The sequence below is a fragment of the Balaenoptera acutorostrata genome, chromosome 13 (genome assembly GCF_949987535.1).
Source record: "Balaenoptera acutorostrata chromosome 13, mBalAcu1.1, whole genome shotgun sequence".
NCBI lineage: Eukaryota > Metazoa > Chordata > Mammalia > Artiodactyla > Balaenopteridae > Balaenoptera > Balaenoptera acutorostrata.
This window is the reverse complement of record NC_080076.1, coordinates 77,390,473-77,405,583: the sequence shown is the minus strand read 5'-3', so window position 1 is coordinate 77,405,583 and position 15,111 is coordinate 77,390,473. Positions and strand designations below refer to the sequence as shown.

The 15,111-nt window shown below is 35.9% G+C and overlaps 1 protein-coding gene across 3 annotated transcripts in view; it reads left to right on the top strand.

The window, feature by feature from the left end:
* Positions 1-15,111, top strand: part of NAA25 (N-alpha-acetyltransferase 25, NatB auxiliary subunit) — a 74,887-nt gene that overhangs the window by 31,036 nt on the left and 28,740 nt on the right. For 2 of the 3 annotated variants that reach the window (XM_057525985.1, XM_057525984.1), the window contains exons 12-15: positions 6,523-6,730; positions 7,555-7,644; positions 11,428-11,608; positions 12,307-12,406. In XM_057525985.1, the coding sequence (XP_057381968.1) occupies positions 6,523-6,730; positions 7,555-7,644; positions 11,428-11,608; positions 12,307-12,406 (579 nt within the window). The remainder of the gene's footprint in view (positions 1-6,522; positions 6,731-7,554; positions 7,645-11,427; positions 11,609-12,306; positions 12,407-15,111) is intronic. The other variant, XM_057525986.1, reaches the window with a different exon arrangement.

Sequence of the window (15,111 nt, the reverse complement as noted above, 5' to 3'; positions counted from 1 at the left end):
ATGTGTATATTTTTTTTTTTTTGAGATAATTGTAGATATACATGCAGTTGTAAGAGAAATAATACAGAGAGATCTGTATACCCTTCACCCACTTTGTCCCAATGGTAAGATCTAGCATAAGTATAGTATAGTGTCATAATTAGGAAACTGACATTGATAAAATCCACTGACTTATTCAGATTTCATCAATTTTACATGCATTCATTTGTGTGTATATGTCTGGTGTGTTTGTGTGTGTATATTTAGTGCCGTATATAGTGCGTATGGATTCATGTGACCACCACCTAGACAAGATGCATAGAAGTTTCACCACCAGGGTCCCTCCATGTGCTCCCTACACTTTTTTACCCACAGCCACCTCCCTGTATCTCCTCCTTTCCTCATCCCTCTCCCTCAGCAACTACTGATATTTTCTATTTCTATAATTTTGTCATTTTAAGAATGTTATATAATGGAATCATATTATTTGTAACCTTTTGAGATTGACTTTCTTTACTCAGCGTAATTCCCTGGAGATTCATCATGTTGTTACGTGTACCATGTCCATTCCTTTTTATTGCTGAATAGTATTCCATGGTATGGATGTACCACGATTTCTTTAACTTGTTGAAGAACATGTGGGTGTGTCCAGTTTTTGGCTATTACAAATACAGCTGCTGTGAACATTTGTATGCAGGTTTTTTTATGGGAACCTAAGTCTTCATTTCTCTGAGAAAAATGCCCAGTAGTTCAGTTGTGGGGTCTTATGGTAGCTGCACATTTAGTTTTTTAAAGAAATGGCCAGACTTTTCCACAGTGGCTATATCTTTTAAATTCCCATGAGCAATGTATGAGTCATCTGGTTTCTCTGCATCCTCATCAACATTAGGTGTTGTCACTATTTTTTATTTTAGCCATTCTAGTAAATGTGTAGTGATGTTTCATTATGGTTTTAATGTACATTTCCCTACTGATTAATGCTGTTGAACATTTTTTCATCTGCTAATTTGCCATCTGTATTTTCTCCTCAGTGAAGTGTCTGTTATTGTCTTTTGCTCATTTTCTAGTTGATTTATTTTTTTACTATTGAGTTTTGAGAGTTCTTTAGATATTCTAGATACAAGTCCTTTGTCAGATATATGGTTTCAAATATTTTCTCCCAGTCTGTAGCTTGTCTTTTCATCCTCTTAACAGGATCCTTTGCAGAGCAAAGTTTTTTGTTTTTTTTTTTTTGCCATGCCATGCAACTTGCGGGATCTTAGTTCCCCGTCCAGGGATCTAACCCAGGCCCTGGCAGTGAAAGCACTGAGTCCTAACCACTGGACCACCAGGGAATTCTCAGAGCAAATTTTTAAAGTTTGATGAAGTCCAGTGGACTTTCCTTTTAATATCTTGTCTTTGATTTGCTCAAAACTGTAGCAGTTAATTGCTGATTACGTCAAATCATGATTCATTCTTGCTGAAGCAGTCTGAGACTCTCTAAATCTAAGGGATTTTTAAAAAATAAACTTGAAGGCCTAAATAGACATTTCTTCAAAGAAGACATACAGATGACCAGCAGGCACATGAAAAGATGCGCAACATCGCTAATAATTAGAGAAACGCAAATCAGAACTACAATGAGGTATCACCTCATACCAGTCAGAATGGCCTTCATCAAAAAGTCTGCAAATAATAAATGCTGGAGAGGGTGTGGAGAAAAGGGAACCCTCCTACACTGCTGGTAGGAATGTAAATTGGTACAGCCACTATGGAAAACAGTAGGAAGTTCCTTAAATAATTGAAAATAGAACTACCATATGATCCAGCAATCCCACTCCTGGGCATATATCTAGAAAAGATGAAAACTCTAATTCGAAAAGATACACACACCCCAGTGTTCATAGCAGCACTGTTTACAATAGTGAAGACATGGAAGCAACCTAAGTGTTCATCAACATATGAGTGTATAAAGAAGATGTGGTATATATATATTCAGTGAAATATTACTCAGCCATAAAAAAGAATGAAATATTGCCATTTGCAGCACCATGGTTGGACCTAGAGATTATCATACTAAATGAAGTAAGACAGGGAAAGACAAATATATGATATCACTTATATGTGGAATCCAAAAAATAATACAAATGAACTTATTTACAAAACAGAAACAGACTCACAGATGTAGAAAACAAACTTATGGTTACCAAAGGGGAAAGGGGGGGAAGGGATAAATTAGGAGTATGGGATTAACAGATACAGACTACTATAGCAAAATAGATAAAAAGAATTTACTATATAGCACAGGGAACTATAGTCAATATCTTGTAATAACCTATAATGGAAAAGAATCTGAAAAAAATAAATAGCCACATCACTTTTCTGTATACCTGCAACTAATACAATATTGTAACTCAACTATACTTCAATAAAATTAAAGAAAAAAAACCCTTTAATTTTGGAATAACTTTACATTTACAGGAAAGTTGTAAAGATAGTAAAGAAGGTTATACTCTACCCTTCGCCCAGCTTTCCCCAACATTAACATCTTAAATTACAGTGGTACCTTTGTCAAAACTAAGAAACTAACTTTGGTACATGACTGTTAACTGGCCTCTAGACTTTATTTGTATTTCTGTAGCTCTTCCATTAATGTCCTTTTTCTTTTCTGGGATCTAAGCCTGGGTACCATATTGTAGTTAATTGTCATCTATTGGGAGTTTTTGATGTGATAGAATCAATGTAAATCAATTATATGTATATCAACATCATGTAAAGAAATACTGATACATATCAAGAGAGTCTGTGACTTTGGTCAGCTTTACTCATAAAAAACTCTAATTAGTGAAGGTTGGAAGTCTTCCTATCACAGGGCTACCACAACCTGTTCTTCCAGAAAGCCTCTATCCTCCCCATATGGAATGAGTGAAACTCAATGGGAGCACAGTGGCAATGACTAGAGTATTTGTTTGGTGACCATATCCTTAGCTCACCAGCACTTGATACTTTGGCAGTCTTGAGGTTACACATCTAAGGCAAATGGAGCAGTGCATTCTCAAACTGGTAAGGAGCCAGTGGTCTCTACTGGGTTCTGAAATGACTACCACTGTTCACTTTGGTTTAGAAAAAGTTGTTCTTGGGTTGCTGTGCTTATAGGGCACAGGCTAAGCTTTAGAAGTTTTCTAGATAAATTGTAACATATCCAGAAAAGAGGGTTCTGGGTTATAGAAAGACTTGAAGCCTATGAGAGAGAAATGGTTGAGTGGAAGAGATAGGTTTGGTATGGTGATGACAGAGTACTTTATTTCTCATAATTTGAAAAGCTCTCCTGTAGAAGAGGGAAGAGAACAGGGCCAGCAAGAAGTTGTTTCAGGGAATTAAGAATTTGGCTCAGTGAGAGAAAGATCTTTTTTATAGTCACAGTTCTCTAAAAAACACTGTGTGAGTTTCATGTTACTGGAGGGATTTAAGCAGAAAATAAAACCACGTGGGAGAGATTCATTCACTAAGTGTTTGTTGCACATATTATGTGCTAAGTGCTAAGGTAGGGAATGATTGATCATGTTTTGTAGTGCTTACTGTCTTGTAAGTTAAAGCATCAAATGATGGGAAAGCATTAGAGGAATGCTTATATTGCATTTAGCTGAGATTCATATAGGTTTGCTAGCATAAATTTTAGTACCAGAAGCTCTGCTTTATTGGCATGTTTGAAAATCTTAGATCGCCTCTGTGACCCCATATACTAATAATCTACTGGGAGGAACCCTCTAGAAATAGTGAAATACTAGCAGTGATGAGGTGGTCATTGTTCAGTGAGACAAAGGATTTAAAGCTGTTGCAGTGAGTTTTGTAGTCCTGTGTAAATTTTTAATTGAGAGGGGTAATTTTGCTGCCACAACTTTTTAAATGTAGGATGACTTCAATAGCTAAAAATCCTGCCACTCAGCAGTATGTTTGTCAGAGGATTGCAAACTGTCCAAGTAAGGTTCAGACTGAGAACTGTTGTCCCAATGAATTAGGAGACGCATTCTAAAATGGGACTGGCCCCTAAGAGGGGGCCATTGAGTCCAGTTATCCTGAAGAGGCTCACCCATAGAGACGTTTTTATATTTTGTTTCCTTTGCCTTGGGGTTTTAAGCTAACAATAAAATAATTCCAGTTTTTAAAGAAGCTTTTTGTGTAACAGTGAAACTGTACAGACTAGAATAGCAAATGAACGTATTGTTTCATGACAAAACCTGTTTGGAAGATTCTTTAGCGTTCAATAAAGAAAGCCTTAATAATAAACATAACTAGTATATAAAACGGCTTACAAGAATGGAAGAGCTGGCAATAGAAATTATGTAGGCATTTAATCAAAAACATGAACACTAGTGTCACAGTTTCTTTGTTACAAATGTGATTATCTGATCATAATAATTAAAATTAAAATTCATACAATTGTAGAAAATTGAAGTAAAGTCATTACAGATGTGAAACTACATGTTGAGTAGGATTTTTATTTTAATTTAATTTTTGTTTCCAAAAATTACATGTATAAATTGAAAAAGTCAAATAGTGCTACAAGGCTTATATTGAAAAACAATTGCAGCTCTTTGCCTTCTCCAGCCCTGATTCTGGCTCTGTACAGGCAAATCACTTTCAACCCTTAACTGCTTCTTCTGTTATTTAACTCCATATTTCTAAATTATAGGCTTATTTAGCTATTTGTTTATTTTTACAGTTATAGTCTTCATCTATTGGTATCTTACTGTGGAAGGCAATAATTTTGTTCATAACATCCCACTTCTCCCCTTACCTACTTTTCCCCCAGTATAGTTTAGTAATTATGCAGTATTTATATTTTAATGACTAAATATTCACAGCTGAGCCACTTTGTATATGGAGATTACCTTTCTTAACTTTCTTTCTTGGAGTTAATATTTTTTTGTTCAGCTCACCCCAATCAATCTGACAGAACCATAAAAGTTTAAAACTCCTCTTAGCGTATTCTGAAACATGAGGTAATAGATCTGTTCCATTCTCCCCTTGAGTCTACAGTGTCTCTGGTTCAGTATCTCCTGGGGGTAAAGAAAACCCGTGGCTTCTCGTGGGTTTAGGAAGTCAGTCAGTGAGCTTGGGGAGGGGTCTAATTTCTTAGAATTTAGCAAATTCTTATGTTTCAGTCCCACCAGCACTTTAGCTTTCAGACGTACCTCTTGCCCTTAATTTGTGAGTCTTCCAAGGTTCTGTGGCTGGAAGAGGCTTGCTGCTTATTGGTGGTCTCCGCATTCATACTGTTGGATTTCAGCTTTCTTGGCCCTGTACATTGGTTATTACTTACCACCTGCCCTTCTGCTTTTTATCTTTTGAAATCTTGTTAATGTTTATCATTTGCTGTCATCTCTTCACATGTTCTTGATCCTTTTGGGTTGATTCCTTTTTTGTTCTTTACTGTCATCCTAATAGGATCTTGGAAGGGAGTGAAAATAGCCTGTGTTTAATACATGTGTAACTGGAACTGTTTTTTTTTGCTTTAAAAATAATTTATTAGTTTTGGATCACAAAATATAGGGAAGACACAAGGGTGATGCCTGTGACCCCTTGGCTGCACTTCCCATCCATAAACACCTTTTAGAACCCCAGACTCGTGCTGCCCAAGCATTCTCTCACATCCTAACAGCTGCAGAGTATAGTATACGACCATGTGGGAAGTTTAAACAGACACCCTGTACATGATGCAGGGGTCCCTTCTCACTTTTGCCAATATTGCAACTGTACTGGTTGTGGAACTGGTGTTCTTAAAAATTTATACCGAATTTAGAGAATTAAAAACATTTTATTGCAAGATGTTACCATTGGGGTGGAATTTCCTGGCAGTCCAGTGGTTAGGGCTTCACGCTTCCACTGCAGAGGGCATGGGTTCAATACCTGGTCAGGGAACTAAGATCCCGCATGCCGTGCGGTACGGCCTCAGGAAAAAAAAAAATGTTACCATTAGGAAAAACTGGGTGAAGGGTACATAGGATCTGTCTGTGTTATTTCTTACAATTGCATGCAAATCTATAATTATCTCAAAATTAAAGCTTTAATCAAAAAAACAATTTAAGGCTATTGACAGGACAACCATTCCTTTCAGTGTATAATGTTTCCTTTAAGAATTTATTTGTAGTATATCAATATAATAGGTTTGTTTTGGGGTAATTGTTCTTTTTTACAGTCTTCCTAATTAAACTTTTTCATTGCTGCATTACATATTATGTCAATGTGTTGTAATTTAGGAAACATTTTCACGGTTCTTTTAATCTTTTAGTGCATATACTACATGGTATTAACATAATACTTTTGGCCAGCAATGAATGCGTGTGCCAGTTTCACTGGAGTTTTACCAGCACTGTGTGCTGTTAGAAGTGTTTTTGTCTTGGCAATTTTGGTAGATAGAAAATGGTATACTAAAGGGGTTTTAATTTGTATTTATTCTTGATACCTTTTTCTAGACCATTTCAGTATTTGTTAATTGTGGCCTACTAAAGACTAGTTCTGTTTTGAGACCTGTACTTCTTTTTTTTTCTTTCAACTTTGCAGTTTATTAATCAGTTACTTGGAGTTGTTCCTTTGTCAACACCAACAGAGGATAAGCTGGCACTGCCTGCTGACATCAGAGCTCTGCAGCAACATTTGTGTGTGGTGCAGCTGACAAGGTTACTTGGCTTGTACCACATGATGGATAAAAATCAGAAATTGAGTGTGGTCAGAGAATTGATGTTAAGGTACCAGCATGGACTAGAATTTGGTGAGCAGCCTTTCAAAATGTGCAGTAGTTCCCTGATCTGCTAAGATTTAGAAGTCAGTTTTTTATCTCTCATAGCATGCTGTTGTAATGCTTTTGGCAAGGAAAATATTTTGTCAAGTGGGAACACTATCCAGGTAATAAAATGCAAAGCCTTTCTTAAGCTTGGAGTTTTAAAAATTATAATTGGCTCCCAGATATCCATATTCTTCCTGATCTGGCCAGCCAACTCTTTATCACAGTGGGGCTCAGATGAATTGCAGAGTTTATGATAATTGTCATATTTTCTGCTTATAGGCCTTAATATTCTGAATATATAGACTGTGTAAATGAACAAAAAGAATTGTAAATTGTGAGATAAATATTTAGTTTAGAAGTAGATGATCTTCAGATTGCTTAGATATATGTGATAAAATATAAATTATCTGATTAGATGATATTAGTATTTCTCTAACTGTATTCTAAAAACTTAGGTGAAGTAATGAGCATAATATTACATTAGTTGTACATGGCTCTTGGATTCTGTTCTTTTCTTCACCTAAAACCTCCTTCCAAATCTTGCTGCTCTCCTTTTGGGACCATTTGGAATACCACCTCTATTCTGGAACCCTTCCTTCTGCTCCAGCTGAGTGTGGTCTCACCTTCTTTTGACTCTTTTGATTCATGGCTTATATTTTTCTTCTGGTATTTACTCCATTCTTATTAGTTTCTTTTCCTCTTTTTCTCTTCTTCCTCCTGTCACTTTCTTGCTTTAAAAAAAACTCCTTTGGGGCAGTAATAATTGAACAAATCTTAAAATACAGATATGATTTTTTTTTTCCCTATAGGGAAATCCTGTTTGAAAACCGAATTGCAATTTTCAGACTATTACTGTCTCCTTGCTGTCCATGTGCTTATTGATATATGGAGAGAAACAGGTAAAGAGCAGTGATTTCAGTTTAACTTTACTCTTTGTTTTTATTGACTATAAATCCTTAGACTAAGTATATAATCCAAGAATTTGATTTATGCTTTTAGGTTTTTCTTCCTTGCCCTTCTCCAGGGTGCTTCTAGAAGAACCAAAGCCTCCAAGTATCCTCCTCTCTGTAATCAGGATAATCTTAAATCAGTGGATATCTGTTCTGTTTTAAAATATTTCTGAATAGTGAGTAAACAACCTATTACAAAGTTACAATAATTAAAATACAGAGAAACTGATTCAGACGTAGATGTATGGGTCCATGGAATAAAATAGCCATTTTTGTTCACTTCAATTTATATAGGAAAATACACTTTTTTTGGAATATAGTTCAGATTAGTCCATTTAAGACAAATATATACTGCATGGTAAAGGAAGCATCATGAGTCATTAAGCAAGAGAAGGATGATTCAAAAGATGGTACTGAGATTGCCTTTTCTTTAGGTCTCACCTTCTGACATTTTCTCTTATTAGCAGTTTTTGAGAAAAAATAACTTTAGCTACTTATTGCATATTATTCATGAGAATAAACTGCAGAAGAAACAGGGCTGGGAGACAGTGCTGTGCAAGACAGACACAACCCTGCCCTCATGGGTCATTTAACCAAGCATTCAATTTTGATACTATCTTCCTCATGCTTAAAATCCTTCAGATATGCCCTATTTTCCTGAGGATAAAGGTCAGCCTTATTAGGATGGTTTACAATGCTCTCTATAATCTAGTGTCTGTCTACATCTCCAGATTCTTAGTACTTAAAGCCCTGAATCTACTTTTTGGTTTTTTTTTTTTTTTTTGCTACTATCACTGAACATCATGTTACCTCTCTTTGAAATAACTTTCTTACCTCCTTCATCTCACTTTTACTCAAACAGTGCCTCTGACAAGCCTGTCTTGATTTCACCCCCTTCCTCATTGCAGATTTTATGCCCCTTCTGAACTTTTGTAGGACGTTGTGTATACCCATATGATAGTACTTGTTATACTGTATTGTACCGGGGATGGGGATGAAATCCTTTTCATCAGAGTACTTGGTATCTGGAACCCCACATTCAGGAGGCTGCATAGGGCTGTAAAAGTCATCTTAATGTAAAACCATTAATGAACTGACTACTTAGTAATTTAGCCCCTACTCAGATACCCTTCCCCACTTATTCCTGGCATCTATTCTTGCTCATAGTGACTGTGGCTTTGCTAATCTCTTGGTTTTGGAGCAAGATATCTGACCATATAATAGTAATAACAGTTAACAGTCGTGGATCATCAGGCACTTGAAGGTGCTTTATATGAATTAGCTAATTTTAAACCTTGTAACAATACAGTTAAGATTGTTACAGTTTTACAGATGTGGGAAATACAGGGCAGAGAGAAAGAAGTTAGGTGGGTTGTCCAAAATCATACAGTGCAAATACATGGGAAGTTATAGATATTATATATATATAGATGCAAGGTTTCTTGAAGTCAGTGAAAGTGATGTTGAATGTTCCAGTTGTAGGCTGGAACAATAGTCATTGTTCAAGGTGGATCTGACAAAAATTAGAAATGTATGGAAAATTGGTGAGGATGTTGAAAGAGACTGATTTGAATGTGACAGGATTAAGAAGAGCATTTTAAGATTAAATTGATGGTGCTCTCAAATATTTTTTGCAAAAAAGCATTTCTTTATGATTGTGCTGCAAAAATAAAATGGGGAGTGAAGGATGTCATTTTTTCTCCTCTAGTTTTATTGAGCTATAATTGATACATTACACTGTATTAGTTTAAGGTATACAATATAGTGATATATCGCAAAATGATTACCACAATAAGTTTAAAGTCCATCACCTCACATCGCTACTTTTTTTTTCCTTGTGATGAGAACTATTAACATCTACTCTCTTAGCAACTTTCAAATACACAGTACAGTGTGGTTATCTATAGTCACCATACTGTACATTATATCCCCAGAATTTATTTATCTTTTTATTATATCATTTTGTTATATCATAAAATTTGATTTTAAAAATTTTGTCCCTCAAATCCTCATCAACCCTTGATGCTCTTTGATTTGGCATAGAGTTGTAGTTATATTCTAAATTTTGCAAAATAAAATAAGATGATAAATGTCATCATAATGTTGGGTTTAATAGTTTAGAAGTGTAAATTAAACCTTTTTTTTTTTTACTATTTACTTTGAAATTTTGTTTCCATTTAAAAGAGATCTTTAAGAAGTTTTTAAAAAAATTTCTGATACTGGTTATCTTTGAATAACTAGGACTTAAAAAAATTATCTATTATCTATAATTGTCCAACTGTCTCTTCTACTCAATTCTGAACCTCTTGAGGCCTGGAACCACCTATGACTATTATCTCTGGGTGTTATATCTAGTGTTACTGCAGAGTTTAGGTCACTGAGTGTTGAATTAAATAAAATTATGATTGTGAAGACCAGATAGCAACATGGGAAAACAAAATCGGGTGTATGCCATGATTACTACTGTGTAAAATTGTGCTGCAAAAATAAAATGGGGAGTGAAGGATGTCATTTTTTCTCCTCTAGTTTTACTGAGCTATAATTGATACATTACATAATAATGTTATATATACATAATTGATAGTAATCAATACATAATTGATTATGTATACATAATTGATAGTTCACAAGCAGTACATTAATCACAGTGGTAGTTTGAGTAGATCATGGGTGGTTTGCATAGTTTGGGTAGGATTATGGATGATATTTATCTAAATCCCTAATTTTTGGTTATGTCTTGTTTCTTTTCTCTTGGAAAAAAGCATATAGAATATAATTTTAAAAGCTCAGTGCATGGAGCTTTTTATTTTAACTGTTTTTTCTAACTGTAAAAGTAGCTTGTAAAAATTTGGCAAATGGTTTATTTTAATCTCGCTTTTCCAACTTCCAAAAGACTAACATTTTTGCATATTTCCTTCTCTCTTTCTCTGTGAATGTTTTATATACTTGAGATGAACTCTTCATACTAGTTTGAATTCTGTATGTTTTACTGATCATTATTGCATAATTATTTTCCCTTGCTGTTAAAAACTCCTTGTTAACGTTAAATGGCTGTATGGTGTTTCCCTGTGTGGGTGTAACTATAGTTTACATAATCATCCCCCCATTATTAGTACAGTGAATGTTTTTGTATATAAAGCTTTATCTGCATTTCATATTATTTTCTTCAGATAATTTCATAAAAGAGAAATTACTTTTTCTTTAAGAATATTGATGCATGTAACGTTTTGAATTTTAGTAGGCCAAAAAAGTGTATCATTTTAGTTTGGTTATTAATGAGCAGTTCTTTTTTCAAATATTAGTTGACATCTGTTAGTAGAGTTACATGTGGAAGAAAAATGATGTCAAGAGAAAGCATCTGTCTGGGGTCTTGTAGAGAAAATCCTGTACTGGGAAGGTTGGTGGATTCTAGTTCTTCGAAGTCCATCTCTTCTCAGAATCTAGGATCCTGTGAGATTCCAGACTTCTCTTTAAGACCTGGCAGCTCAAAGTTTGCATCATTTTTGCAGATGAAGGTTTAAGAACTGAGGTAACTATTGAGGGACTGTCTTTTCAGGGAAATTCCCTATTTTGGTTACAGGTGTGTATCTAAAATTTGTTCTCTGCCACCCAACCACATCCTTAGAATAGTTAGGGGAGGTGATGGTGTCAGTTAGTTTTTATTTTTTAGTTTTGAGAAACACCCATTTGCTGTCAAGGTCCGTGGATAATGCTGTTATATTTTGGTTCTAGGTGATGAGACCGCTGTGTGGCAGGCCCTGACTTTGCTGGAAGAGGGACTAACTCACAGCCCTTCCAATGCTCAATTCAAATTGCTGCTTGTTCGAATCTACTGTATGCTAGGGGCATTTGAACCGGTGGTGGATCTGTATTCCAGCCTTGATGCTAAGCATATCCAGCATGACACCATTGGGTTGGTAGTATATACTCTGAATAATGAGCAGCCAGCTACAACAGTGTGGGGTCCTCATATATGGAACGCTAACATTTTGATTTTAGCAGAAAAGTTGTTCCTGGTATTAAGCTTTGTAGATTAATCACCTGTTATGACCCATTGCAAAGCAGAAAGAGTTTTATCTTTCTCAGCATTTTGTGGTAATTTCAAATTTGTACAATTTAGAAATGGTTGAAAAAAAAAGTTTTCCCCAGATACAGGTAACAGTTATATACTTTGAACTCTTTTTCTTAGCACACATTGTTTTCAAGTCTTTACTTCTGCCTTGCAGTTGCGATTGACACTTGTATGTTACATGTTGACCCCAGAGATCCTTTGAATTTGTATTTTGACTATTCTTTGTGATGAATCAAGGGTATTTTCTCTGTGTCCTGTAGAGCTGTTTTAGGAAGACAATATTCTGTTCTCTAACAACTTGTGTTCCATTAATCATCTGAGTGTAAGAAAGCATGGCATAGAGCTTTAGGTCTCCCACAAAACTGAATTAACTTTGCTGTTTTTTAAAATTTGATTCTGTGAATTAGATCATTTCTATGGCCGCATGTTTTAACTTTTCATATGGCTAGCTGTTTTTCTACCATAGTAATTTGAAGTGTAGTATTTGGTACTAGAGGTGTGTAGGTATAACATTTTTTTTTTCTTTCCTTCCGACCTAGTTATCATTTGACCCGATACGCCGAATCCCTAGGTCAGTATGCTGCTGCATCCCAGTCCTGTAACTTCGCGCTCAGGTTTTTCCACTCCAACCAGAAAGATGTAAGTGAAAAAAAATTTTATTTTTTAATATGGTCTTGGCCTGCTGAAAGAACATGATTCAGAGAGCGTCTTCCCTCGGGTCACAAGTACACATATTAAGGTGCACCACACTGTACTCACACGTGCCCTTAGTCTATAGCTTACTGGCCAAGGCTGTTAGGTAGAGGTAAGGAGTTTTTGTGGTTGTTCGAAAGGGTATGTTTAATAGAATCCATGAGAAGGTGCATTTAAAACTGGGTATTAGCAGAATACGAAGTGCCTCTTAGGTCTGTGTTTTAATCTCTAAAAGACTTTCTGAGGGTATAAGAAATAGCCCATAAGAGTGTATAGCCTGGGATGCCATATATGATTTTGCGATAGCAGTTGTTCTCGCTTACTTTTATTGATTTCTGAAGTTTATAACCACCGTGTTCTTTATCAAGAGTATACTTATCTTTTCTTACAATTATAAAATTGACCAAGTTCAGGACACTTTAAGAAACTTAGGTCCGTAGTATGTTTTTTAAAGTAACAATAAATAAGATAGAGCTTTTATGTGCCATAATGAAAGGATGGGATTTGCACCATATTTTTCACTGCAAGCAGATGTGATCTGCACTTGTCAGTTAAGCAGAAGTTATTGTGGAAAAACCATATGGTCTCTACTCAGTCGAGGTATGTAAAACCACCCAGGAACATATGTGGAGATAAGGTGCATCTCTACAGTGGTCACACTACCTGCTTGCTTCTCATGTGCTTCTAAGACTCATCACCTGGAATTTCACCATGCCAGGTATCTGCCCATAGTGTTCCATTTTTCATGGTCTAACAGCAACTAAGAAACTTGGCAAGGAAGCTGGTTTCTAAGGTTCTTCTTGGCAAAGCACTCATGAGGATTTTTTTTAAAACCCTTTTGTAAATATGACTGCTATACCTAATTTATCTTCCATCTAATTCTTTAAGCTTGTGTTAAATAGAAAGCTGGGACAGGGCAAAAGCATTTCTGACCAATAGAATATAGGTTTGTTGTTCTCAGCTTGCAATACTTATATTCTGACACACTTCAGGTCATGGCGTAGAGGGCTGGTGTAGCACGGGGTGGTGATCTTTGCATCATCAGTTGGCTTTTGAGCTCTATCCCTTTCCACCCATGGCTCCACTTCCCAACAGTGATTGTATCTCTGTTCAAACCTCATTTTGTGCCCTAGCTTCCGATCAGGGAGAAACAGAAGTGGGCATCAGCATTTGAACATATTGCTCAGAAGCTGCTAGCCTGGGTTCACTGTCAGAATGGCATCTCTAGGACCTTGGTTCTAAAATCTCTTAGCATAAGTGGGCAGTTGAGTTATAAATCTGTGAGTTTTCACTGTATATTCAAGTATCTGTGCTTGAGAAAAACAAATATCGTATATTAATGCATGTATGTTGAATCTGAAAAAATTGGTATAGACTATCTTATTTCCAAAGCAGAAATAGAGACATAGACATGGATACCAAGGGGGAAGGGGGGAGGGTGGGATGAATTGGGAGATTGGGATTGACATATCTACACTATTGATACTATGTATAAAATAGATAACTAATGAGAACCTACTGTATAGCACAGGGAACTCTACTCAGTGCTCTGTGGTGACCTAAATGGGAAGGAAATCCAAAAGAGAGGGGATATATGTATACGTATAGCTGATTGACTTAGCTGTACAGTAGAAACTAACACAACATTGTAAAGCAACTATACTCCAATAAAAATTAAAAAAAAAAAAAAGTATCCATGCTTGCCCTTCTCTGTTTTCAAGAAGTTTCACTAACTGAGGAAAAAATCAAAAGAAAAGTGTATTTCAAATCTCATTTTTCTGGCTCTGATTACTGTGTTTCTAAGGAAGAGGTTAAGTAAACATTTGATGTAGCGAAGAATCCTTTTCAAAGTTTTGTTTCTCAAATAGCTTGATGTGGATGTGGGGATTAAATAAGGGATTAATCCAAGCCTGGTGTTTGGTTTTACTCCAGTTTTCAATCATCCAGCATTCTAGAAGAACTATATTGATCATGAGTTGGTCAATAAAGGCACATTATTTTATACTAATAAAAATCAAGCTTTAATTTTTCTTCCCACAAATACTGTGTCTGAAGAAGTGTTTTGAAAACAACACGCGCACGCACACACAGACACACACACACACAGACACACACACACACACAACAACCGAAAGTACTGTAATAGGGAAAGGAGATCCCCAGGAGTGATTTGAGAGGGCATGTTGCCCTCAGTGGCTTTTTGTATCTTTGTTTGATATTTTGCTGATGGTTGTGTGTGACAGGAGTGACTAATTCATCTGAATGTACGTGATGCTGAAGCTGATAAAAGTAAAGCAGTTTATTAATCTGAGACTAGGACTCTCTGCTTGAAATTTATTTTTATTACTACTAACTAAGAAAACAGCTATTTAATCACATTAAAGTAGATAATTGGGGAGAGAGCATGGAGGGGGCTAGGTCCTGGAGGTAAAAGCAAAACACAGTACAGCAAGGAAAACATACCTTAAACCGTAATGCCCAGCCCAAGTCCCAGAATAGGAAAATGGAGACTGTGGTGTGGACTGTTTCCTACAGGAGTTTGAAGCTAAGAAAGATCATGATTGTAGTGTTATACTGTATGTGTTAAACCTTCTGATAGTATTAGAAATACGTCTCTGGAAAGCTAAAGCTCTATGCTCTACATCTTTTAT